This window comes from Asterias amurensis, chromosome 5 (genome assembly GCF_032118995.1).
Source record: "Asterias amurensis chromosome 5, ASM3211899v1".
Taxonomy (NCBI): Eukaryota; Metazoa; Echinodermata; class Asteroidea; order Forcipulatida; family Asteriidae; genus Asterias; species Asterias amurensis.
The window spans coordinates 8,098,528-8,124,873 of record NC_092652.1 but is presented as its reverse complement, the minus strand read 5'-3'; the positions used below and the strand labels follow the sequence as shown (position 1 = coordinate 8,124,873).

The 26,346-nt window shown below is 36.5% G+C and overlaps 1 protein-coding gene across 1 annotated transcript in view; it reads right to left on the bottom strand.

The window, feature by feature from the left end:
* Positions 1-26,346, bottom strand: part of LOC139937024 (C3 and PZP-like alpha-2-macroglobulin domain-containing protein 8) — a 60,911-nt gene that overhangs the window by 7,270 nt on the left and 27,295 nt on the right. Inside the window, exons 13-36 of the mRNA XM_071931968.1 lie at positions 24,541-24,742; positions 23,648-23,811; positions 20,175-20,324; positions 19,352-19,486; positions 18,296-18,365; positions 15,655-15,790; positions 15,079-15,310; positions 14,560-14,710; positions 13,115-13,215; positions 12,445-12,496; positions 10,637-10,840; positions 10,437-10,528; positions 9,765-9,900; positions 9,529-9,618; positions 8,524-8,700; positions 8,013-8,251; positions 6,957-7,203; positions 6,161-6,381; positions 5,126-5,287; positions 4,368-4,430; positions 3,715-3,896; positions 2,608-2,695; positions 1,473-1,653; positions 541-657 (exon numbers count right to left, since the gene is read on the bottom strand). Coding sequence (XP_071788069.1) covers positions 541-657; positions 1,473-1,653; positions 2,608-2,695; positions 3,715-3,896; positions 4,368-4,430; positions 5,126-5,287; positions 6,161-6,381; positions 6,957-7,203; positions 8,013-8,251; positions 8,524-8,700; positions 9,529-9,618; positions 9,765-9,900; positions 10,437-10,528; positions 10,637-10,840; positions 12,445-12,496; positions 13,115-13,215; positions 14,560-14,710; positions 15,079-15,310; positions 15,655-15,790; positions 18,296-18,365; positions 19,352-19,486; positions 20,175-20,324; positions 23,648-23,811; positions 24,541-24,742 — 3,592 coding nt within the window. The remainder of the gene's footprint in view (positions 1-540; positions 658-1,472; positions 1,654-2,607; positions 2,696-3,714; positions 3,897-4,367; positions 4,431-5,125; positions 5,288-6,160; positions 6,382-6,956; positions 7,204-8,012; positions 8,252-8,523; positions 8,701-9,528; positions 9,619-9,764; positions 9,901-10,436; positions 10,529-10,636; positions 10,841-12,444; positions 12,497-13,114; positions 13,216-14,559; positions 14,711-15,078; positions 15,311-15,654; positions 15,791-18,295; positions 18,366-19,351; positions 19,487-20,174; positions 20,325-23,647; positions 23,812-24,540; positions 24,743-26,346) is intronic.

The following is a 26,346-nucleotide window of genomic DNA, read 5'->3' as shown; positions in this document are numbered from 1 at the left end:
CCATCCCCCCCACACCCAAGGAAAACGAGGCTTACCAACAAGGGAAGTGATCAGTGTTATAGTCAAGTCTAAAACCTCTGAGGCTCAATGTTTTCATTTTGGACAACAAACCCCAACCAGATAATCTGGGATATTTGCAGACATTTTGCAGTTAACTTATCGATCGAAAGTTGATGATCGATGAAACATATGTACAATTAAATGCGTGCATGCATTAATAGACTGGTTTCCAAAGATTTGTACCTAAAATGTTCTATGTCACTTCATAATTTTTTTTAAAGTATTTATTTTTGTGGTGACAATCAGTAGCAGCCAGTCTATGTACAATCTGTAGTATAATGGGATCACCAGTTGTGTACGTGAACTGTGTCTCGTGAAGAATGCCCAGTTTCGGTCTGTGAAACCTCAGGTCCACTTCAGTACGTTTCAAAGGCCACCCAAGGTCGGCTTCGAGGACGGCTTCGAGGACGGCATCGGGACCTCAAACACTGGAAATGATCAAATTGGTTATTTTTATGTTGCTTATTTATTTGAACTTACCAGCGCTGTGGTCACTATCTTGGGTCTCATGGACTTGATTACAGTGGTCATCCTCACACAGCTCCCTCGCTAGGGGACTATCCCGACTCACATTGTAGAACTTGGAGGCTTCAAAATCTGATGGTGAGAATAAATTATTAAAAAAATAAATGGTGAGAACTTTGACATTTAGCTATGAATGTAAAATTTCTTCTGGTTATATATAAATATGAAGCTATTTAGCTGAATACTCAGTTAACAATAAAAGGCCTAAATATAGTTTATTCTTGATAAAGCATTTTAAATAAGGTCTCAAAATGCTTTATATTCAGGAAATTACAGGAAAATACACATAAAAAAAAAAAATCAGTTAACAAATAATTAATTAATTGTTTATTAGTAATAATAATATAAAAGTTACAGCAAAATGTATAGGGCACACATATCCACCGACAGAGTGTTGAAGCTAGGCGCCTCCAACAATACAACACAACAACTTACAAAATGCAACAAATGGACACATGGAAAATGATAATATATAATGATGATCCAAATGCAATGAGTGAAAAACGCACATTATGAAGAAGTAAAAACTCACATCACTAAAAACCATGTTATAATAATAACATTATTTCTATAATGTCACGCTATTGAGAAAATTTGAGGTTTTAGTTTACAAATCTACAATGTAACGGTAGGTTGATTTTACATCTACTAAATCTACAGTTCACTGTAGATTTGTTCCAAGATGCATTCCCAGTCTGCAGAAAACTATTCAACTGAAAAACAAATTTGCAAACTAAATACCAATATTCAGTTGGATTTGTTTGTTATCAAAGAAGCAAACATTTGAAGCAGTAATACTGCTAAACAATACTCTAAACAAAAAAAGCTGGCACTGAAGGAGTTTCAGAGAGAATGTATGAGAGAATGAAATCACGAGGTCTACTCACGAGGCTCATAGTAGTCATACACCTTGACTGGTACAGCATGGGTTTTCCCTACCAAGAAGTCTTGGTATGCATCGAAACTGACGCAGGTCATACACTGGCTGGGTATCTCATCAAAGTACAGGATGACCTTACGACCTTCGATCTCGTAGCGTTTGACTTTGGTGTACTTGTCTCGAAGAAGCTACAACATGGAGAATAAAGAGAGGGTTGTTTTAGGGAGACAAGTTGTACAAACGTCTTTATGAATGCTTTTTAAAGCTTTGGATGTACTTGTAAATAAAATACAGAAAGCGATACAAATAAAATAAAGCGCTGTGAACAGTTGCACATACCAAAAACAACAAAGAAATCTAAGAGTTAAAAATGAAAACAATACACAATAAATACAGCACAATAGCATCAATAAATGTTTTCACATGTTATTATTAAAATACACAGTTCTTAGACATATAAATGGAACAATATGGTTTCAAGAGGCATTTGAACATGATATGTTTTCTCAATAAACAAAACCAGAAAACAAAACACATAAAGTAAAGCGCAGTGGAACAAATAAATGTTTTTACACATTTTTAAAAATACACAGTTCTTAGAAATGACAATGTAGTACAATGAGGCAAACCAAATTGTTGAATTCAATCCAAAATATAGAAAACATTACAATCAATATAAAATAAAGCAGTGGCAAAAAATGACACACTTTTTCACACAAAATTATAAATACACAGCTCTTAGAAAATAACAATGGAATTTGGTTTCAAGACACACGCAAAAATTTTTAATTTGTCTCAACAAAAAAATTCAAGACAAAACAATCAAGAAAATAATACACATAAAATGAGTATATGGCACAAATAAATGTTTGTTCTCAAATGTTTATTCAAAATGAAAGAGGAACTGGTTGGCCTAGTTTCCTTTGTAGATCAAAACTCATTGAGAACAAGATTATTTTTGTGAAATTGATTAACTCATTTCAGAAAAATTACAGCACCACGGCAAGTAACATGTTAAGGGAAGCTTTCTACAATCTTTAAACCCTAGTTTAAAGTGATACTGTAAATGTTAGTGTTTGGTGTGGCACAAAAAGTACCCAAACCCTTCAAATGCAAAAACAAAGCAAAATGTTAAGACTTACCAAATCCAAGCTCTCAATATCAGCTGTGAATCCTGTGATCAGAGACACCTCAATCACGGCCATGTTGGATGAGCCGTCATACAACCATCTGATCATAAAAATAAATTTAAAAAACTGTTTAATTCAATTCAATTCAGATTTTCCTCACTTCAATGAAAAACATCTAGAAGTACATTTAACTACATGTATGGAGTAAAGCAACAAAAAACAGTAAGCTGGAAAAATGTAATAAATAAATGGGGCTGTTTTGACATGGGGCTGTTTTAATGAGCAGAAGCTTGTAAAAAAACAGCCACACAAACAAACTAACAAAACAAACAGACAAACACACAAACAAAAGGACAGACAAACCTAAGACACGACAGCTACTCTGACACAAGATACATTTATATATCAACAATAAATTCATAGTTAGCGTGGCAGTGTCATGGTCGAGCGGTTAAGAGCACCGGATTCAAGCACTGGTGTTTGATCAGCAGGGTGTGGGTTCAGATCCCGGTCGTAACACTTGCTACATAAAATTGGGGAGGTAGTGCTTTCTGCTCTACCAGCCAGACTTCGAATTGATGATACCCAATCCTACATTTGTATGGACTGTGAAAGGGGTAACCCTGTTTCAGCCCTAGGAGTAGGTGGCAACGGCCTCTGGAAAATATAATTGTAGCCCAAACCTTGAAGTGGCCTTCAGGCCTTGTGTGTCAGGCGAATTGCATAAAAAAAAAAAAAAGGTGGCACAAAAGTTCAAGCAGAAGCGGTACATTACTTGGGAGGGGAAGCTATGATGCACACTTTGAGATAATAGTACTATTGAAAGTACTAATAAAATACCAAATTAAAATCTGAATGGACGGAAACCACTACCTATCTCCTACAAGTCACTAAAACCAGCTCCAAAACTCAGTTGAAACTTATTAGTATTTTTCAAGTGATCTCTTTGTTAGACGATGTTAGCCCATTTTTTTCCCTGCTTTTTTGACAGATATTGGCCACTATTATTATTATGATGATTTTTTTAAACAAATAAGCTTCAATTTTAGTTTCTCATTCTTATTTAATTTTTATTTAACTTGAAATAAAAAATAAAAAAAAGTTGTATGTCTCACTCACCTCGCACAGACCTCTAAAGTGACCATATAATCATCGCTAGACGGCACTAGATTCTCTGTCGTTGTGCTGTCGACGTAGCGTTTGCGACGGCGTGTCTGGTTGGGTACAGACTCGATCATGTTCACGTTGAGTTTAAAAGCTGGTTTCCCTGTGGGATCTGGGATGTTGTATTCCATGTTGATCTGTTTATTTCAAGAAAAGTTGTGCTCCAGTTTTGAATTAGGTTAGTTTCACTTTTCTACTGTACAATCTAATTTCGTTAAACGTTTGTAAAACAAACATTTTTAATTTTGTAGAAATGCAATTGAAAAAATGCGTATTGTAAAGTTATTGCAATTTTTAATAAGGGTGTGTAAGGCACTGTAACCTACATGTACGTGATGCAATAATTTAAAGGTAAAACATGGTTTTTCATCCTTTGTTTTTATTGTAATAATTATTATCTGTTTGGCCATTGATATAGAAAACCACACACTTATTTACTCTTTTTATACAGAATTTTTAAAAACCCTCAAAAACTGCAAAGATCGATTGTCATTTTGTTAAAACAAAGAAGAGCAGTTTTTTTTATAGAGTAGCCTCACAAATGCTCATTTGTACTGGTAGAGAATCAATGATGTGATTTATAGATTATCTTTATTGAACACTCTTACCTGTAGTAAACCACATCCTTCTCCTGATGCACCAAGAAACAAAGTCTTTGTCAATACTGGAATCTACAGTCAAGATAAATACAAACGGTATTACTTAAGCCATACTTCAAGATCACTGTCTGGATCACTCAGTTTGCCTATAACAATGTGAGCCAGTTTTTGGTAAAACGCTAAATGTTTTTTTGTATTTTATTTAGTTAAAGCAATTTCCAAGTAAAATGAGGGTGCTCATTGAAAATCTCAACGTCAACCATTGAGTGGTTTGGAAGATACACTCTGTAGGCCTGTTGTGGCCTGTAAAATGCAAAGATTGTGATTCTATACAACGCTGTATCTCCCACATACTTTTGTTGGGAAAAACTGTAAATAAAGTTGTGTGACTTACACCGTTTTAGCACATTAATCAATCATGGCTTTCTAAAACAAACTACTATCTTGCGCACAATGAAAAAAGGCAGTTGATCAAACTAAAAATCAGTCTCATAATTCAGAAACTTCCAAAACCTGTCTTAAAATGTTTGTGTCTGTTCAGGGAGATATATAAGACTATATATTGTTGTTATATTATTTAAACAAAAACAAGCTCATATGATTTTTTTTGTTGGATGAAGAGCGTACTTGAAAATATCACAAATAATCTTTATAGTTGTTGAAGTGGCAAGCTGCAGATTATTTTGTTCAATTAGCCAAGAACTCTTTGATTGCCTTCATCAAAATTGAAAAAAAACTCTCCTGGTTCTAAACCATGATCAACTGACCTTGTTTGTTTGTAAGACCTTGCTGTTATCATTATTCAGATGGTAGTAGTCCTCTACCAGAAGACCAGAGTCTGTGTAGCCAAGTGAGATATTGAGATTGACCCGTCCAACGTAGGCCAGAGTTGCGTACTCTGCAAGGGCCTGAAGAGCAACGCACGTATCCTACGAGGGAGAAAAACAACGACAAAACAGTTGAAAACCTCGGTAACTGTTATGAGTCATTAAAAACCCTGGTTTTTACATTTCTTTAATTTCAAATTTTGACTGACCAGTAACAAAGATAGTGGCGAATTATGGAGACCGCCATTTTTGTAACAGCACCTCAAAAAGTGCATTACTTTCGAGGGAGCCAATTCTCACAATGTTTTCTACTGTCAACAGCTCTTCGTTAATTAATAAAAGTGTTTATGCTGACAATTATTTTGAGCAGTTACCAAGAGTGTCCACTGCCTTTCAAGACACTGTACACTATTGGTAATTGTCAAAGACCAGTCTTCTCACTTGATGTACCTTAACATATGCATAAAATAACAAACATGTTAAAGTTTGAGCTCAATTGGTCATCGAAGTTGCGGGATAAAAATGAAAGAAAAATCACCCTTGTAACACGAAGTTGTGTGCTTTCAGATGCTTGATTTCAAGAAGCAAAGTGTTAACTCTGAGGTCTCGAAATCAAATTCGTGGAAAATTACTTCTTACTCGAAAACTACGTCACATCAGAGGGAGCCGTTTCTCACAATCAACAGCTTCCCATTACTCGTTACCAAGTAAGGTTTAATGCCATAATAATTTTTAGTAATTACCAATAGTGTCAACTACCTTTAATAGATATTCAAATAGCTTTTCCCACTCTTACGATAAGTCCATTCTGGGGGAGGGGGAAGTTCTAGAATCACTTACAAAATATATCTAGATATGTATAAAAAGAAAGAAGTATATTATATGTATACTTATGTTAAAAACCTGGCATGCTGTATTTTTAGTAACAATTAATTTGAGTAATTACCAATAGTGTCCAGTGCCTTTAAAACTTACCTGTGTTGAGGAGAAACCACCATGTGCATTTCTCTGTTGGGTCAGCCACTTGACGATTGGCAGAGAGTAAGCGATATCCCCAAGGGCAGTATAAGTCAAGAGAGCGTAGGCGGTCATCTCGACCTCGGCCGATGTGACGGTCTGCTCCAGGTCTCCAACGTGAGAGAAGAACGGCAGGGATTCCAGGGCTTCACCGCTCAGCCGCCAGTAGGTCAGGCTGTCTGTAATCATCAGAAACCAAGAGAGTGTTGGTGTTTGAAATATTCTTGGCATATCATGAAATACTTTGTAGATCTTAAATTTGTGACAAAGTTCTTTGAATCAAATCCAAAGTGGTCTTGTCCTAAAAAATCGCAGCCTTGCCCTTACTATCTGTTTTAACAATAAATTTGTTACAGAAGACAGAATGGCTTGTTTTGAAATGCTAACAAATACAAAATGAGAGAAATAACAGCAAAAACAAAACAACAAACAAACATATTAACTAAAACAGGTATGTTGTAAAAAAAAAAAAAAAAAGTTAATGAAACTAAAATGAAGGTGGTATAAACACATGAGGAAGGAGCTTTGAAGAGGGAACACATGAAGAGGGAAGAATATTTTTGTGGTGGCACAGACAAAGGACATTTTGTGTTTTGTTTGGTGGAGAGGGAGGGGGGAAAAGAATGGACAATTTCATTTTTCTGAACATTTTGTCAGAAACTTGAAACACAGTTTTCTTTCTATACTTTCCACTATTAAACTTGTTGACCCTTAATCAACCAATCCTGAATGCATTAGCAATATATAGTCTCACCTCTTCTGATAGCTTTGGACGACAGCACCTTGACGGCAATAGAGGCATACTGACTGTTCTGAAGAGTCAATGCATACGCCGTCAGCGCCGCTGTGTAGGGATCTACGATGGCCCCGACGTTGTCTTCAAGGAACTTCTGAGCCGTGCTGACTGCCTTCTTCTCTTCATCTGTCTCGACACCTGCCTCTCTGAGAGCTACCAAGACGTAGGCAGTAAGGGGAATACGGGAATTGCCCTGGATACCTCCCTATAAGAAAACAAATGATGTTGTGTTTAGATATTTCTTTTTTTAAATAAAAGAAATTACCATTCTGCTAACTAAAACATGAAATAGATATTCAGTGTTGAACTGAATATCTGTGATAAGTACTTTAATGGCGATTGAAGTCACACATCATCTAGCTTGTGACTGGGCCATCTTTGCTGGGTACTCTAATAACCATCAGAAAATAAACAAAACTAAAGGGAATTCCTTAACCAGGTTAACTCTTTCACTACGTCACTGCTACCAGCGGCTTGGTAGATTATACCAGGCCTCCAGTATGCCACAGTCAGCAGCTCAAAGTGAACAAAAAAGAAAGTACATTTCAAGGTTTATTATAGATATGAAAGAGATAAAATGTTTGAATTCAGATAAAAGTCTGAAACTTCTCATCCTGTTAAAGACACTGGACACTATTGGTAATTATCAAAGACCAGTCTTCTCACTTGCTGTATCTCAACATACGCATAAAATAAAAAACCTGTGAAAATTTGAGCTCAATTGGTCCTCGAGGTTGCGAGATAATAATGAAAGAAAAAACACCCTTGTCACACGAAGTTGTGTGCGTTCAGATGCTTGACCTCAAATTCTAATTCTGAGGTCTCAAAATCAAATTTTTTGAAAATAACTTCTTTCTGAAAACTCTGTTACTTCAGAGAGAGCCGTTTCTCACAATGTTTTATACTATCAGCCTCTCCCCATTACTCGTTACAAAGTAAGGTTTTGTGCTGATAATTATTTTGAGTGATTATCAATTGTGTCCACTGCCTTTAATCTAGTCCCTAATCCCCTACCTGAATATCTTTGTTGAGCACTCGTCCCACCGGAGGGAACGAACCGTCTTCCTGTTGGTGGGAGATGATCCATTGCTTGCTCATCTGAAGCTCCTTAGGATCGATGTAGATGAAGCGGTGCGACTGGGCGAAGGATTTTAAGACGAAGGCAGTCAACCACATGCTGCCTGAGGTGTCGCTCTCACCGAAGGCGCTGTAAGAGCCAGAGTGCCGTCTGTAGGTTAACTGACGCTGATATCCTGAGAAAAAAGAAAAAGATACAAAAATTGTGAACATTTCATTCTAGGTGCTCTTAAATTTGAAAGCAGCATCCTTTCACAAAGAGGGAAAATTTTAGGTTTACGATTTAGGTTTTAAGGATGTATGTATAAACAAAATGGTTTGGGACTTGCCTTTCATGATTTTGTTTTCTGTCATAAAAAAAAATGCCTTTGAGCGACAAAGTGAGTGATATTTCGTAAATATGAATACCATCAATAAACAAAATGGGTTACAAAGTGAATATGCATACCTTGCACAAGGAATGTATTGGCTTCGATCTCAGTCTCTTTATCCAACTGGTTGGTGTGCTGAAGGTAGTGCATCACGTACACGATGGGAGCAAAGTGAATCATGTTCTGCTCTCCGCAGCCAAACGGCAGTCGAATCAGATTGTGAAGGTTGTTTAAGGTTGGTCCCATCACATCGCCTGAAAGGGAAAATAATTATAATACGATAAAGATTAACGAGTCGTTTGTTGAAAAATGTGGCGGATTGAGTAAAAACAGGACAACTTTCACAGATATTTCTTAGGTACATTGAAATACCAAAATATATGTTATTTTATGATAAGCATTTTGAAAAACATTTCACTTAGAAGAAATGTGGTGAGGTAAAAGTATATCAATGTTTATGCCATAAAATTTGTTGTTACGCTTCTAAGATGGGATACCCGTATTACATTAGGGATTATACTTTCTGTGTGGCATTTTCACTCCCGATTTTCGGCAAATCTAAAAAATGCGACCACCTTTTGAAATATGGATCAAACAAGTCTTGAAGAAGCACTGGCGTTATTATGAGATCAACATTTCTCAACTGACAAGGCAAAAATGTAATGCGATCAAGCAAAATGAGTCAATTGTCTACTGAGGTAATTTTTTAATACATTTGAAAAGAGCATAATTAAATCTATGCTTTAATGCTGTTAAAACCCAGTGTTAATACCTTTGGTGAAAAAGTTGTGAAAGTAGAAACACCAAGAGAATAAAACTGAGAAAAAGGGGCTAAAAGTCGAGTTGTTTTTTTGAACATCCATAGGCATATTTTCTTACAATGCTATTTAAACCCCATTTTGATGTTATCGGGAAGGAAGTTGTGGCATTAAAGTTGACCCAAAAAACAAAAAAAATTATAAAAATTTCACCTTTTCAGTGACTTTTCCCAACAAACGACTCATTTAGCTTTATCACATTACATATGTAACAACAGAGATAATCATGTCACTGTAAAAAAAAAATGAATCAAATTTTCTCACCAATTACAACAGCATTTGCTCTTTCTGATCCTGGTACGTGATTGAGGGGCAGTGTCAGTCTGAAGGCGTCGATGTACATCTCATTGCTCCCTATTACAATATCATCAACAAAAACAAACAAACAACAAATTATACCATTGAAACAAAGGTATTTTAAGGAATGGATCTTATAAGCACATGATGTCATTTAAGTAGGGCACCCTCAGCTTGAGGTCAAAAGCCTGATCAAGACCTACCTTTCTTTTTCCAGATTCTGAACTCTCCGAGTGATCCTAGCCCCGTGGTGAAGCCGATATATTGGATAGGCATCGGGTTGTCGTCATGCCAACTCATGATGACTGACTCGTTGCTCGGTACCTCACCGTGACCAACCTAACATAAAAGAAAGATTTGTTAAAATGAAATGTTGTGAACCAATGTACGATTGAAAGGTCAGGTGTGTGTTTACTGGAAACTTTCAAACAATGATTGTATTAAAATTTGAAAAACAGTGTGGGAAACAACACTTCAGTGAAATAACCAGGGAAACCAAAATGAGGCGTGTGGAATCAAACGATCTGCGGATTTAAAAACAATAATTTTGAATTTTCATGGGGAACAATATTTAACAAAAGGGAAGGGATATTGTTACTAACTAGCATTTCTGAGCATCAAAAGGGGAAGAGGGGTGGCAAACTTAAGAATCTGCTGATGTAGTACTGTTTTATTTTATTTTGATTATGAGCCTCCCACCCCAATCATGCCAAAGTTAAACCCCTCCCTCCCCCATTCCCCATCCCTTAAAGGAAGCATCCATTTCCTAGCCCCCCACCAAAGATTGTTTCTGGTTGCGCCACTTTGTAAAAATGAGTGAAATATGTGTCAATAAAAAATAAAATAAAATAAGAAATGATGCAAAAATACCATACCTGTATATTGCCTCCTGTCCAACTTATCCAGAAAGCTCTAAACTCATCCCAGCTGACAATACCAGTAGTTAAGTCAGTCACTAATGCGTCACCTAAAAAAAATGAATTTAAATGTCTTAGTCAACTTGAAGGCTCAGTTGATACTACAAGTTTTTTGTGGGGCATATCAAGCAACTACAAAAATTCAATATCTCACTGACCCATCTTGGTGCGAGCGATCCACGACCTTGTGTTATCCCAACCCCCAAGGACGATCTCATAAAGCTGGTGAGAGTCTTGAGTCGCAGCCAAGGCAATGTGGGCATCGTTCTTTGCCTTGCACATGAAGGTGAAGAACTCCATGCCCTCCTCCCGCTCCACAAACTGATAGCTGTAACGGTTGGGTGTGGAGATGTGAGTTCGCTCTGTGGATGAAATGTGAATGTGTTTGTTTCAGTGGTTTACAGAACTAGTTTACTGAGCAAGCTCTGGTGTTGTCAGCAGCAGAATTTTTGTTCAATACCTCTTCATAAAACTTGTGCCCTTAAAGGCAGTGGACACTATTGGTAATTACTAAAAATAATTATTGGCATAAAACCTTTCTTGGTGACAAGTAATGGGGAGAGGTTGATGGTATAAAACATTGTGAGAAACGGCTCCCTCTGAAGTGCCATACATAGTTTTCGAGAAAGAAGTATTTTTCCACGATTTTGATTTAGAGACCTCAAGTTTAGAACTTGAGGTCACGAAATCAACCATCTAAACGCACAGAACTTTGTGTGGCAAGGGTGTTTTTTCTTTCATTATTATCTCGCAAGTTCGATGACCGATTGACCTCAAATTTTCACAGGTTTGTTATTTTATGCTTATGTTGAGATACACCAACTCTGAAGGCTAGTCTTTGACAATTACCAACAGTGTCCACTGCCTTTAACCATAATTTCTTTGTGAAAAGTGGGTAAAGCAGTGAACTCTGCATTTATCAGCATGCTTACATCGTCACAAATGTAAGGGGTGTAACCCTTTATCAGCCCCAGGAGTTGGTGGCAATTTGCCCCTGGTTAAAGTTGATTTGGGTCAACAGCCCAAATAAATTAAGTGTCCTAAAAACATATTTAACTTAAAAAAAACTATAGCACAGAGCTTCTCCAAATTACTCCTGCCTTCAACACGATTCACTCAAGTAATTTATCTGTAAGATGTTTAATTTTGTCCATAAGTTAAAGGAGCGCAACAGAATTGGTAAGAAACACAAATCGTGAAGATTACAGATTTACATAAAACTTACACTGTCTAACAATGAAGATAGTTGAAAACATCCCTTGAAATATTTCTGTCTGAAATGTTATATTTGATGAGAAATAAATAATCTAACTTCGCGTTTGAGTTGACCGCTCAGTGAATGTTTTATTCATTTTTATTTTGGAGTCAATGCAATGCAAAACTTGTTATCGGTTTTAGACTATTCTCTCAAGACCCAGATAGCCGATCAATCTCAAACTTCTACAGATTTGTCAGTTTATGTATATGGTGAATTACATAGAGTGTTTACACTGCCAGCAACTGTTTTGTTAGCTAAAACCAATGCTGTTATGTTCCTTTAAAGGGAAGGTACACGTTTGGTAATTACTCAAAACAAATATTAACTTAAAACTGACTTGGTAACTAGCATTGGAGAGCTGTTGATAATATAAAACATTGTGGGAAACGACTCCCTCTAGAGTAATGTAGTTTTTGAAAAACTGAGGTAATTTCTCACTAAAATATTAAAAGACTTCTAGCTAGAAGTCTTTTATTCCTTTCTGAAAGCACACAAGTTCGTCCAGAGAGGGTGGTTTTTTTTTTCCATCATTTTTCCCCAACTCCGATGACCAATTGAGCTCAAATTTTCACAGGTTTGTTATTTTATGCATATGTTGTGATACACCAAGTGAGAACACTGGTCTTTGACAATTACCAATAGTGAACCTTCCCTTTAACACCATCAACAGGTTGTTTAGTTGAAAAGGGACAAAGCAGACTGTCTTACCATTTGGACAGAAGAAGACACTGTAGGCGTATCCTCTGGGTATACCTTCAGGCTGCAAAACAACATTATAACATTTACAAAGGGGAAATATTTGTTAATTGAGTGAACGCTTGACTAATTCATTCAAAATGCCAGTTTTTTTTTTTTTTTTTTTTTTTTAAACTAGATTTGATTAAATTAGATAAGATAGCATTTAGCATTTAGAATTTAGGGCCTATTGTTCATATTTTTTTAAATGAGGAAAATTGATTTCCACGGCGAGTGGGTAAACACAATAACAATAGTATTTGACAATATATAAGGGTATTTGACGGGCTCTACAAAAATGATTCGCTTGTCGCACAACCCACTTTCCAGTAAAGGGCTGTTGAGTGACGGCAGGGTGAACAAACGATTTCTTTTATAATGGGGTACACCAAGTGAGGACATTGGTCTTTGACAATTACCAAGCGTGTACCTTCCCTTTAAATTAAGTTTTTTGTATTTCTTCTCGAGAAGAGAATTTGTTTGAGCCAAATGGAGTTTAGATAAAGTTTTTTTTTTCTCCTCAGAAGAGAAAATTTGGTTGAGAATTGCCAAAATCAAATTACAAAAGAGCTAAGCAGGTTTCATTTTTTGATATATCTTTTCATAACTGTCGCAAATCATTATTTCAGTTTTATTTCCTCACCTCAACAAGTATGATTTTGGTGATTTTATCTGTTCCAACTACGCCATCGTTAGCCACTGGTCCAACACAACAGTCCGGAGAAATCAAGGCCTCTGCACTAGCTTCATGGGCAAGAAAAAGAGTGGATAATAAACAGTGTTTACTTTGTATGGAGGAAATACAGTATAGTAAGGCTTGCAGAAACACCCTTTAATGATTATCTCTAAGAGTTAAAGACACTGCCGTCGATTTCACAAAACTCTTCCTAACTTAAGACTATAATCTTAGGACTTAGGAAGAGTCGCAACCCTGCACTGTAGCATGCAGACCTTAAGATTAATCCTAAAATAGGACGAGTTACTCTAACTCGAGATAAGACGAGTCCTAACTCTTTGTGAAATCGACCCCTGGACACTATTGGTAATTGTCAAAGACCAGTCTTCTCACTTGCTGTATCTCACTTGCTGTAAGTTTTTAAGCTAATAATTATTTTGAGTAATTACCAATAGTGTCCACTGCCTTTAAAAAACCAACGGTTCTTTTCAGAACCCCCCAACTCAATTAGACTTTACATGGTTTTACCCCAAATATTTATAATAATTAGTCTTATATAGCACTTGTATATATACCAACATGATATACAAAGGTTTGCGGTACCTCCATGTAATGACTATCTCTAATGAATTGGGGTGGTTTCCATACTAAGCAAACAGTTGTTTTAACTATACAACCCCTCTCCCATATCTTCAATATCTACTTCCATGTCAAATTTTGTTTGATGCGTAGGCCTACTAACTTTCTTTCAAAAGTTCACAACACCATTCTCCCTAGATAAAAACAGTAAACTGTTGGCCAAAACCTGGTTTATACAACACCTCAGAATCAGTCAAAATTCTCACCCAGTGCTTTGACTGTTACAGTTTGGTGCAGAGAAGCATTTTATATAATGAACTACTGAAAAAGCTTGTGGCCTACTGAAATGACAAGCTAACTGGTACGGCTTGCTAGTCACAAAAAACGAGTTGTGGTCGAGTGTTTAACCATTTCCCAAACTCTTTTTAAAGCCATTATACACTTTCAGTAAACAGTATTGTCCAAGTCCCACACTTCGTGTATCACAACTTATATATAAAATAACAAACCTGTGAACATTTAGGCTCAATCCTTCATCGGAGTCTGGAGAAAATAACGGGAAAAACCACTCATTGTTTCTGCACGTTTCGCCGTGTCATGACATGTGTTTAAAATAAATCCAGAATTCTCGCTATCGAGAACTGATATTGTTTTAACTTTTTCTCAAAAAGTAAAGCATTTCATGGAATAATATTTCAAGAGAAGTCTTTCACCATTACCTTCTGTAAACCCTGTAAGTTATTTGTAAGTATGTGAATTTTTGTCTTTCTTTTCTGTACCGAAAGTGTACAATGGCTTTAAGCACTGATACAGAAATCAAGTGTACAGGTTACCATGGATTTTCTTTCTGCCGAGCTCGTTGAACACTAGAGTGAGGTAGACTGTTTGTGTATCCTGCGCCTGCAGACAGAGCTTGAATGATTGGTGGCGTTCGGTGTGCATCAGAAAACGGACATCTTCCTGAAGATGGACATTCAGATCAACCTGAAATGGACAGATAAGGACAAAAAAAACAATAAATTAATTGAACGTTTATAAATTGAAAATAAAATTTCCATTAACAAATCTGAACACAGCAGAATGCAACGCAAATCAGCAAAATACATTTTCTTTGTCAAGAAAGACATTTTTTTTTACAGAATTTCGGAAAACCCCAAATAGCTAATTCAAAAAAGATATAAAAATATACATGTACATTTTATTTCCATCAACAAACCTGAACACAGTAGAAAGCAACACAAATCAGCATGATACAGTTTGTTTGGTGAGAAAGACTTTTTTTTCAGAACTTCAAAAAACCTCAAAAATCTTGTTCAAAAGAGTTAAAACAGTGTTTTTTTCCATCTACAAACCTGAACACAGTTGTCGAGGTAGTTGTAGACAGTCACCGGAATCCTCAGTTGCTCTCCTCTGATGACGGAGTACGGCAGCGTGAACTCAACGAAGAAGTTCTTGAAGGTGGTCAGAGGGACCGTCTTGGCCACTCCCAGACCGTGAGTTGAGGACATGGCAATCACATCGGTCATCCATGTTGTGATGGTGTCTGGAACTCTCATATTAATCTGCTCTTCTGATCTTGATGAACTGCCGGGAAAAATTTTGAAATTAACTCAAGTTAAGAATTTAATAGATGTTAAATTTGCACCAGGGTAAAGAATATTAATTTTGGTTTTTACTTTTACATTGATGTGTGTTAGTTGTATACTCAGTACTTTCCCGAGTTCTGTAAAAAAAAACAGTCATATTACTCGGGTGGATTCGAACCCACAACCTTTGCAAATCTAAAGCAATGCCTTACCAACTATAGAAAAACTGGTTGTCTTTGAAAATTGTGTGGGAAGCCATTTAAAAAAGTAAACAAATAGATAAATATCAAAGCCTTCCTCCTGTTTTGTTTTACTTGGCCTAAATGTTTGTTAATTTTTTACCTGAGATTGAAGCATTGCCACATCCAGGTTTCCGGGAAGAATGCTCGTTTACGCTTAGCGTTGCGATCATGACTGGAATCTTGATCCAGTAAGCTGGCCCTCTTTGCACTCAGTTCAACCCAAGAGTCATGATCATCTGCATAACAAAGGGTAACAACAAGAAACAGGTTAATACCTTTGTCTCAATGAAGGTTTTTAGAAATGCTTTTAGTGTAGATGTTTTTCTAGATCGTTAGCACCTTATTATTTTTAGATTGTATTTTGTATTGTTCTGTGGTTGAAAAAAAAAAAAAAAATAATAATAATAATAATAATAATCCTTGATAGACAGCTATTCTTGGACAGGAGCTGTCAAAACGTGTGTTTTTTAGTCATGAAATTTTATAAAATTCAATTTAAAATAGATATTTTTTTGTAAACATAATACATTCAAGTATGGCTTTTGGACACATACAAGGTATCGTCAATGTTTTCACATAGGCAATTTTGCCCCTGCAGCAAATTGTTCATGTTCAGAAAAAAACTGCATTTGAAGTTAAAAACTTTTTTTGAAATCATTGTTTCGGACATTGTTTGCCATCTATTCATGAAAAATGTCTGTTCGTGAAAACGCAAAAGTGGGAGTTTGATTAAATGGTCCTTTTGCTTATTAGTGGAATAAGAAAAATACAACGATTTAGCACCTGGGAAAATTGGGAAAATGTTGTTTTCACGAACAACATTCAAATAGCGCAAAAACACTGATTTGCCAAAAATATGTGTTTTTCCAAAAAAATGCATTGCCTTCATGAAAACTGTGCTGATATGATTATTCTGTGCCAATTTATTTTCATTTTCAGTTTAGAGTTTTAAAATAGAGAAAACTGTCCTTCAATAGTTGCTGTTTACGGGTGACCTTATAGGCCACTTAAAGCCAGTGGACACTATTGGTAATTACTCAAAATAATTATTAGTATAAAACCTTACTTGGTAACGAGTCCTAATGGGGAGAGATTGATATTATAAAACATTGTGAGAAACAGCGCCCTCTGAAGTAACGTAGTTTTCGAGAAAGAAGGAAATTTTCCATGAATTTGATTTCCAGACCTCAGAATTAGATTTTGAGGTCTCAAAATCAAGCATCTGAAAGCATGCACACAACTTTGTGTGACCAGGGTGTTTTTTCTTTCATTATTATCTCGCAACTTTGACGACCAATTGAGCTCAAATTTTCACACGTTTGTTATTTTATGCATACATGTATGTTGAGACACACCAAGTGAGAGGACTGGTCTTTAACAATTTTCAATAGTGTCCAGAGTCGTCTATAATAGATTTCAAGCCAAACACCAATTGGCACTAATTTCTACAATCTCAACCTTCAAGATGACACAGCACGTGTTGTTTTTCACACAAGACTGAAAAACAGCCGCTGGAGGGAAATCCCCCTGCATTGACAATGAGATAATCTGTGGTTTCCGTGTACCCACCCATCCTTGTCCCCCCCCCCAGATGGTTCCTGGGTTACCTCCCAGTATACTGGCTAAACAGGAAGAGCTGAACAGGACATAGGGTCAATAGGGGAGAGCGAGGGACAGTCCCTAATGAGACCAGTGTAAGAAAGAAGGACAAAAATAGTTTGAAGATCCAAAATTTTAATAATATACTAAAGATTAAATTTATGGAAATACCAAACCTGCCATGGAAAAAAAATAAACAAAAACAACAACAACCACAACAACACAGTGGTCTTTTTTCATTGCTGTTTACTAGAGAAAAATAACTCTGTAATAATGGGAATCTCCCCCGTAACATCAAAGATGCACAAACTCTGGTTTATTCAAGATAGTGACGCTTGGCGCAAGCTAAAAACATGCCCTCAAAGTTGAAAAAGTCCCTGATTTTTTTCACGTTAGGCAAATGCTCCTTTAGGTTCGTTACGTCTTTCAGGTACCTTCTTCGACTTCCACACTAGCTGGAAAAATTGTAAAAATGACGTCATGTTTTAGAAAAGAACTTTTCTCTTCATGTCAAAATGTGTAGTGTATTCCGGATTCTCTAAGTACGACGGCTCGAAGTGTTTGCTGCAAAGCGCTGGAATAGACGTCGGACAAGACCACTTTGCAAACTGACCCGACCTTTAGTTGTTTTGCTGCATCCACCTGGTCGACATTGTCGGGAAAATGCAAGAAAAAAACTTTTTCGAAACGTAAAACTCACAACTAGGACTTGAATGTACTTGCAAGTACGTGTGTTCGCTGTTAGATCGAGGCAAAGTCTTCCTCGATTGACGTCACAAAAGGGGTAGGCGGAGTCATCCCCCACAAAACTTTATTTATTTTTTTAAACATATAAATCGTTAAAAACAATTACTCAACATATTATTTTATTGTTCAGAAACATATACTCTACTGCTTGAAGAAAAAAAAATTATATTTCCAGGTGACTTTAAATTTTAGTCTTGTCAACTGTTTACTGAAAAATAAACCTAAATGAATTAGGAAAAACAATTTTAGAGAAAAAAAATACATAAAAAAATCTTCCTATAACAAGATTTGCTCCCCACATGGACTTTCCTGTCTTTTATAATCAGCTGATAAAATCCTGACAAATCCACCAGCTGTGTTTTTGCCCCACGAAAAAAAAGAAAAAAAAACCTTACCCAGAATTGCTGAGTCACTATCGTGGAAGTTAAGCTGCACAACATCAGTCATCACTTTCAAGCCAGCCTCCTGTTTATAGCAATAAGAACAACGAAAACAGTTACACGGTTTAACGGCAAAGCTTGATTGAGTTTGACAGGCTGCCCTGTAGACAACTGAAAAACAGCTAATTAGGCTGTCTTCGACTCTTCGAATACAGTTGACAAGAAAGGGAAAAACAATGACACTTTTAAATTGGTTAGCGAGGCATCTTAAATGGAACGTTTAGTCACTAAAAACAATCAAGTGGATCTTGGGTCGTTTGCAGTGAACATCTGCTCTCCTGATTGGCAGTTAGGTACGGATGATTTCCTTGGGATTATTTAATAGACCTGATTTTTCAGAGGGTAAAATGAGAGTGAGAAAGCTGTCAACACTTCGTGTAGATCCTTTCCTTCCTTCTTTTTAACAGCTGTTTTATTTGTTCCAATTTTGTTTTTCTTTTTCGATAACATGTTTTTGTTTTTTCCTGCTGATGGTAATCCACCTCCCTGAGTGGGATTTAAGAATAACAAGATTTGCTGGAAAACACAGACCTTTTGAAGTTGTGAAGTTCTTAAAATGATCAGACATTAAATTGGATACATTAAAGGAGTATATATTTCAATCAAACTTGTTCTATCAATGGCAAACAATCTGAGAAAAAACAAGCGTTTTGTTCATTTTGATGTGTGTATAGAAATCTTTTATCTACATATCAATTCCTTCTGACTCCCCCAGCAAAACCAAGTGGTACGCTTCTGGTTCCAGTTATGGAACAGTCTTCCAGAGGTTGCTAAACAGGCAGAAACATCAGAACAATTCAAAACCCGGCTGAAAACATATCTGTTTACTTTGTACAAATTGTTGCTTTTCTGTCAACCAGTCCTTATGGATGTGATACGCACTATTTAAGAAGGGTTCATTATTAATGGTGAATAGAAAAACTTCCTATACAGTTCAGTGAATTTTTTTTATTTCTGCAGAAATGGAAGTCAAATTTGGATTGATAACATTTTGATTTTTTCTGAACTGACCCTAAAAGCAAAGTTGGCATCTCTGGAGCGCATCCAGAGCTGAGAGCGTTTCCGTCGGCGGAAGGATCCACCCCACCAAGCTGTCTCTGCTGATACCGTGTTGGTTATGTCATAATTTTCCAACTCTGCAAAGATCTGAAATCATAAAAAAAAAGAAACAAATTCTTCATCTTTAAATATCTAGAGAACACAGAACTGTTCCTCGACAGTAACTGATTTTCAAAATAGGGCAGCTGGTACATCTTAAAATTAGTAAGGCAACCCGAACAAAGATAAGACACATATACTGCCGACATTAGGTTAGGGATAGATAGCTCAGTTGTTGCAGTCGTGGCACATTAAATCTGGAAGTAACAGGTTCGAGTCCCACTCTAGTAAATTTTTCTTTGTTGAACTCTAAATTATACATTGTTTGATTAAAACTAGTTTGGGCGACGATTAGTTATCATGATTTCCTCCTCCCAGCGATAGTCTGTTTAAACAAAAACTAAATTATGAGCGCAAAGCGTGAAAGCTTGCGAGCGCGAAAGCTTGCAGAGACGAAGCTTGGTTACATGAATTTATCTTTGGCTTTAAAAGACCTACTCTGCAATGTGGGGTGTTCCATGTGGTTTGATCTTCATTTTCTTATGAACTTGATATAACTTATGACATATCTATAGTTTTTATTATTTTATTTTCATCATTATTATTTTTTCCGGGTGGGGTTTAAAAAAAAAACTTATTTCTAGTTTAAAAACTTGAGAAATCACAACCCTGCAAGTTAAAACCAAAGGGTTAAATGTTTTAAGTATCAGCTTGTATCAGGAACAAATCCACATACTTTTTCTGAAGTGACTTGATAACCAGGTCTCAGTAACTGGACACTTTGGTCAACAGACGCCACACAGATGCAGGATCCTGGTTTAGCGCTGACCATCATTTTCATCTTGGAGCCCGGCAGGGTCTCATTCTTGGACATCTCCACTCGGACCTAAAACAAAGCCAACATTGTTATAAATGAGGCGTGGCTGAATTTAAGGAACACCTTGCCTTGGATCGGACGTATTCTTTAAAAAGCATTTATAACCAATTGCTATAAAATGCATACGGTTGGAAAAATGTTTTAAAAGTAGAATACAATGATCCACACGAATTAGACTTGAACTTTCGTGGTTTTCCTTTTACTTTGCGAACTAACATGGTTGACCATTTATGCCGACCGTGTTAGTAGACGAGGTAAAAGGAAAACAGTGCAATTTCAAGACATGTTTGTGTGGATCATTGTATTCTACTTTTACAACGTCTTTCTACCCATTTATTAAAAACGATTAGAAACCCTTTAAAAAGACCAACTCGACCAATCCAAGGCAACGTGTTCTGTTAAGTAAAGCCCTGCTCATAATTTCCTACAAATGCGAATGCGATACAAATTTTAAAGTCACAAATTAGCAGCAAATAATTTGCAACAGTTGAAATGTGCTCAATTCCTGCGAAACATTCGCTGCAAAAACAGCCCTGTGTTGTAAAAGTTCACTTCGCATTCATGGGAAGTAAAAACTGGGCTGGTGTTTATATTCCTTTAAATTGCAAAAAAAAAAATATGTTAAAAGCATAGAACTATCTTGTAGACAATGGTAGAGGGTTATTTGTCAAAATGTTGAGTATCCCACAGCTGCTATAATTAGTGCCCCACCATTTACCACTTAGAAAGTGCATTTACAAAACATTTTTCCCTGTATACCACTTTCGTGAAATCAGCCTGCTTGGCAACAGGATCCAATTTATTGAGGAATTATCAGCCAAATTAAGCTGGAATTCAGATACAAAAAGGCACAAATTGCACCCCAAAAGTTTGTTTTTGCTTGCTAAGCTCTGGTTTCTGGGCCCAATTTCATAGAGCTGCTTAAGTACAAAAAGTAGTTCAGCAAAAAGTATTGATGCTTACCAGCCAAAATACCATGCCTTATGTACACCACACCGTAAGGCTAACTATTGTAATTGGTATCCTAGGTTCATAATTTTTTAGCACAAAGTTTTAAAGCACGTATCTCTCACATTCTGTGCTGTAGCCAAAACGAATGTTTGGTTAGACACTACCAACAGAGGGCATACAGTTATGGACTCAACCACTCTATAGTGGTGTTTTGAGGGGTGGATCAACTCTTCGTATGGCTCAACTCTCCATATGGCTCAACTCTCCCGCATCTCCCCTAACTGTTGTAATCATGTTCTAGGTTCATATTTTCTTAGCAGAAAGTTTTAAAGCAAAATTTCCCATTTAAGCATTTCTATGGGCCCTGTTTGTAAAGAATTTTCTTTTCTTATGATGGATAAGGCATGACAGCTGCCCGAGTGTGGCCCCTGGTAACTGCCGACAAAATAGGAAGCCATTTGGTTTAAACTAGAACTGACAGATGTAGAAGATGACAGAACTAGGACTCCAACTCTTTGAAGGTCAAGTGTCAACTTCTGAAAGGGACACTTGTCTTGAGGCTTTACAGCGGTCATTCCCTGTTTAACCCTATCCCTTTGAGCTTCCAGAGGAAAACAGAACAACATCAATAGTTTGTAGCTTTGGTTATAGTTCATCCTTTAGTATATGAAGCAGCTAAACTAGATGAGTACTTGTAAAGACTGGAACTATGTCACGTGTGTAACTACACATTGCCAGTGCAATTTACCGCTTAGAACTAAATTATGTAAGCCTGGTTCATACTTAAATGCTACATTTTGACAATCATAGTACTAGGCTGAATTGAAGGGTATAAAATATCTATTGAGATAAAGACAATTAGATTCTGAATATTCTTAGCAATTGAAGCTTCACAAAATACCATTTATATTTTGAACAAATGCTAGTTAAAACAAGCCAGGACCCAACTTGGTAAGACACTGCTCTCGAATTACAAAGGTCATTGGTTCAAATCCAACCCTAGTAATATGCCTGTGATTTGTTCACGGAACTCGGGAAAGTACTTAGTACACAAGCGTACAACCAAAATGAAATATATATTTTATCCCGATGCAAATTTAACATCAGTAAAACCTCAGAACCAGTTAAATCTCTTCCAGTGGTCCATTGTTGCAATAAATCATCCCAATTTAAAACAAATTATTAACCAGTGAAAAAGCTGACAAACTACTGAAAGAACAATAGTCGTCTAACTGTCCCTGCCGGCATAAAACTAAAAATTAAAACCCTTGATATTCAGGAATATCTGTTCTGTTGAGTACAAGAGCTGGCCCTAATATATACCCATTATTCATGCCTTCAGTACAGATTTTAGACTTTCTCAACCCATTGTTATCTGATTCTTTCACCATAACTCTAAACTTACAAGGTCTCAAAATGTTGTTAAAAACCTCCTTAAGTCATAAAAGAGTAAAACCTCAATACCCCAGAGAACAGCTTGGTGTAAGCAGGAAATTGGCCCCCAATCCGTTCCACACACAGACTTCCAAGAAACACCAGGGTATCATCAATGTGGTTTCTGACTTATTACGATAAGGCTAAACTTTTTCAAGGTGAAGATTTCCTCTGATTTACTCAAAAAACCATGAGGGCCTCTTCTTCAATGTGTCTTTTGACAAAGTGCATGTAATTGAAGGCACATGTTTCAGGAGGTAAAAACTCACATACTAAAAACCTTTGTAGGGGAGAAGCGTTAGTTCTAAGAAAAACCAGTGTGTGTTCTTGTTTTTCGAAAAGTATACTTTGCTTTTCCATTTAACTTTACCTGCCTGCAAGTTCACCACTTTAGTTTTGCTTATGATCCATACCAAGTAAAGCCTCTAAAACATAAATATAAGAAGGCCTAGAAATTTTGGAAAGATGTTTTTTTGAATTTTCACACAGTCAATTATTTAAAAGGTCTTGGTACTTTTTGCGTGACACAAAACACAAACTTCACCAGATTGACCTTTAACTTACACTGTTTAAAAGCTCCCTTTAAATTATTACTTGTTGAAAGTTATGCTTACTGAGTTACTTTTTGTGCTTAAGAAGCTCTGAGAAGCACAAAAAGTAACTAATCAAAATTATGCTTAGCAGATTACGGTTACCAGCCAAAATAGAATGCCACATACAATCTGTGGCTGGTATCCTGATTTTGTTTGCTAAGCAGTAAAAACAATAGTTTTTGATTAAGCAGATTTTTTTAAATTTGATTTGTTATTGTCTGTTGATAACCAACAGCGGTTAACCACCACTATCAGGTATCATCAAATAAAAAATAATAAAAAAGAAACTAAAAAGAAATAAGAATGTAGGAATGAAAAACTTTGGACTCTCTTAAAAAATTAATGGTTTCTCACCTCATTTTCAAACTTTGGCTCCACAGGGATGACCATAGTGTCAGCCACACCCTCAGTACTGTCTCTGACGTAGAAGACCAACAGGTGGCTCAGTGGAGCCATGGCATGGGTCACCTCAAACTGAAAGGTGGTTCGGCAACTTTGGCTGTCCGTTTCACTATCCACTAAAAACGTAGAAGGAAAGACATTTTTTGATGTGATCAGGCTATGAGTCGTTGATCAAAACAAATTGCCATCATTGCCATCAATTTTATAAAATTTAAATACCAAAACATATCTTTTTTTATATTAGCAACTTCCTTCCTTATAAATAGCATAAAAATGGTTTTAAAATATCTGATGCGATCAAGCTAAATGGGTCAGTTGTCGAAATTATCAGTATACGAGAAACAAAAAGCCAAAAACAGGGTGAAATTTTCCAAAGCTATTTTGTTTTATTTAAAATAAAAGCCAAAACATAATCTTATTTTATGTTGGCCACTTCCTTACTGATTAAACAACATCAAAAAATTTTAAATTTATCATTGAAAGAAACTCTTTGTTTTTTCTCTTTTAAAATCTCTCGTATATTTCTTAGGGTTTCTACTTTTAGTAATCCTAAGTTTTGAACCAAAGATGGTAACAAACTTGGGGTTTTAACAGATTTAAAGCATTGATTAAGCTCTTGATCATGTCCTTATTTCATAGAGCTGCTTAAAAAAAAATTGCTTAAATATGTTCTTCTAAGCAGAAATATGCAGCATACAAGTCACAGATTAAACATGTGACATGGTACCGTGGCGGGTAACCTTATACCCGTAAGAAAAACTCTGTTGTGTTTATCTAATTTTGCTTGCTTAAGCTGCTCTAGAATGTATGTTCAGAAAGCAAGTTTTGTATGGCTCATTGATTACCTTGTTCTGCCATGAACCGATCGATGGTTTGGTGAGTACTAAAACGTCTCCTTCGGCTTCCATCATTACGACCGCTGCTGCTGCGCAGCATGGCATCGTGCAGACCAGACGTGACTATATTACCCCTTGCCATCACTTCATAATGCATGGTGAAGTTACACGGACACGTTGAGTGTACCCCAATAATGGCGTTGTCTCCAACCTACCAGATACAAAAAGATTGGCATCAGCAACATTTTTAGCTTGAAACAAAGTTAACCCTTCATTAAATCTTCAGCTTATTAAAAACAGGAGATTTTAAGACCAGTCAAGTTCAGTGTCAAAGTGTGGGTAGGGTCAAACTTTACGCATTTGTGTCGTCAAGCAGCACACTTGCTCTTGCATCTGCATGAGGCGTAAAGCTGTTGTCCCATATGTGTTGAGTAAAGCACATTAATAAATACCTCAGACAGTTTCGCTATTCCTACATATTCTTGGAGAGCGCGTCATGATGGTGTGTATAAACCTTTGTTTATGACCAGTAAAAAGTGTTGAAACATGGGCTTGACACGCGAGCTTGCACCTGTGATTATAAGACAGTTTCTTCATTCCTATTGGTCGAGAGCAACGGCTGAAACAGTTACGTATGCCACATCACGCGATACGTACGACGCGCACATAAGGAGTTGTTTACCCAAGGGCGGCGGAGGGCTTTACCATTTCATAGCTGGAGGGGTGTTGTGTTAGAAAGAAATCATTGAACAATTATAATTTTTGCATTATTTTACTTTTTGACCAAAAAGTGTTGATGTTTTTTATAGGCCTGGGCGAATAATTCGAATATCCGGTTAATGGCGAATAGGTTTTCCTATCCGTAACCGCGAATGCCCTTTTTTTCTTAACCGGATATCCGCATAGGGCGCGAATAGCTATTTATAAACCGGATAGTTCTGTAATTACAACCAAGTAACCGGATATTCTTTAATATCCGAATATCCGCGGACGTCGGGCGACAACTGACATGAATGTTTTGTCTGAATCCTAATGAAACTTCTATTAAGACAGCATAAAACAGCATAAATTAAGTATTTAACTATGCTCACCTCCGTGAAGAGTCAAAACAATGACATTTCTGACGTAATTTGTTCAAAGATTACAAAAGTTTTCCTTCACGTAGAGTCATCCACGATCAAAAGAAAAAGCAAATCGCCATCTTTAAATTAGATCCGGTCATTTTTATGAATGAACCGAGTGACACTGTCTAAAACTAATATCAATCCGCCCAGAAGATCTCATTCACGAACGAACAGCGCCCTCTAGCGACAAAAAAAAAAATTTCTAAATATTTTTTTATTTTTATTTTTTTTTTAGCGCCCTCTAGCGGCGAAAAAAACTATTCGAATATCCGGTTAATTTCGGATAGTTGGCCAGCGGTATCCGAATAACAAAATTTCACTATTCGCCCAGCACTAGTTTTTTACCTAAAAGGTATAATGAATGGGAATCAAAGTGTGTTGAATCGGTTTTCAACTAGTGGTTTAAACCCGTCGAGGCCTGGTTCTTGATAATTTACCTCGACTTCGTCTCGGTAAAATTATCAAGAAACAGGCCTGGTGTTTTACATGGTAACCTATTTTTGCTAAGCAAAAGTTGCTTTTGTGATAAGCAAGTTTGCATGCTTAATACACAGGCATTATAAAATCGGGCCATACATGCCGTCGATTTCACCAAACTCTTCCTAACTTAGGATTAATCTTATGACTTAGGATGAGTTCAATTTGTATCCATAGACGTTAGGACGCATTGAACCCATCCTAAGTATTAAGA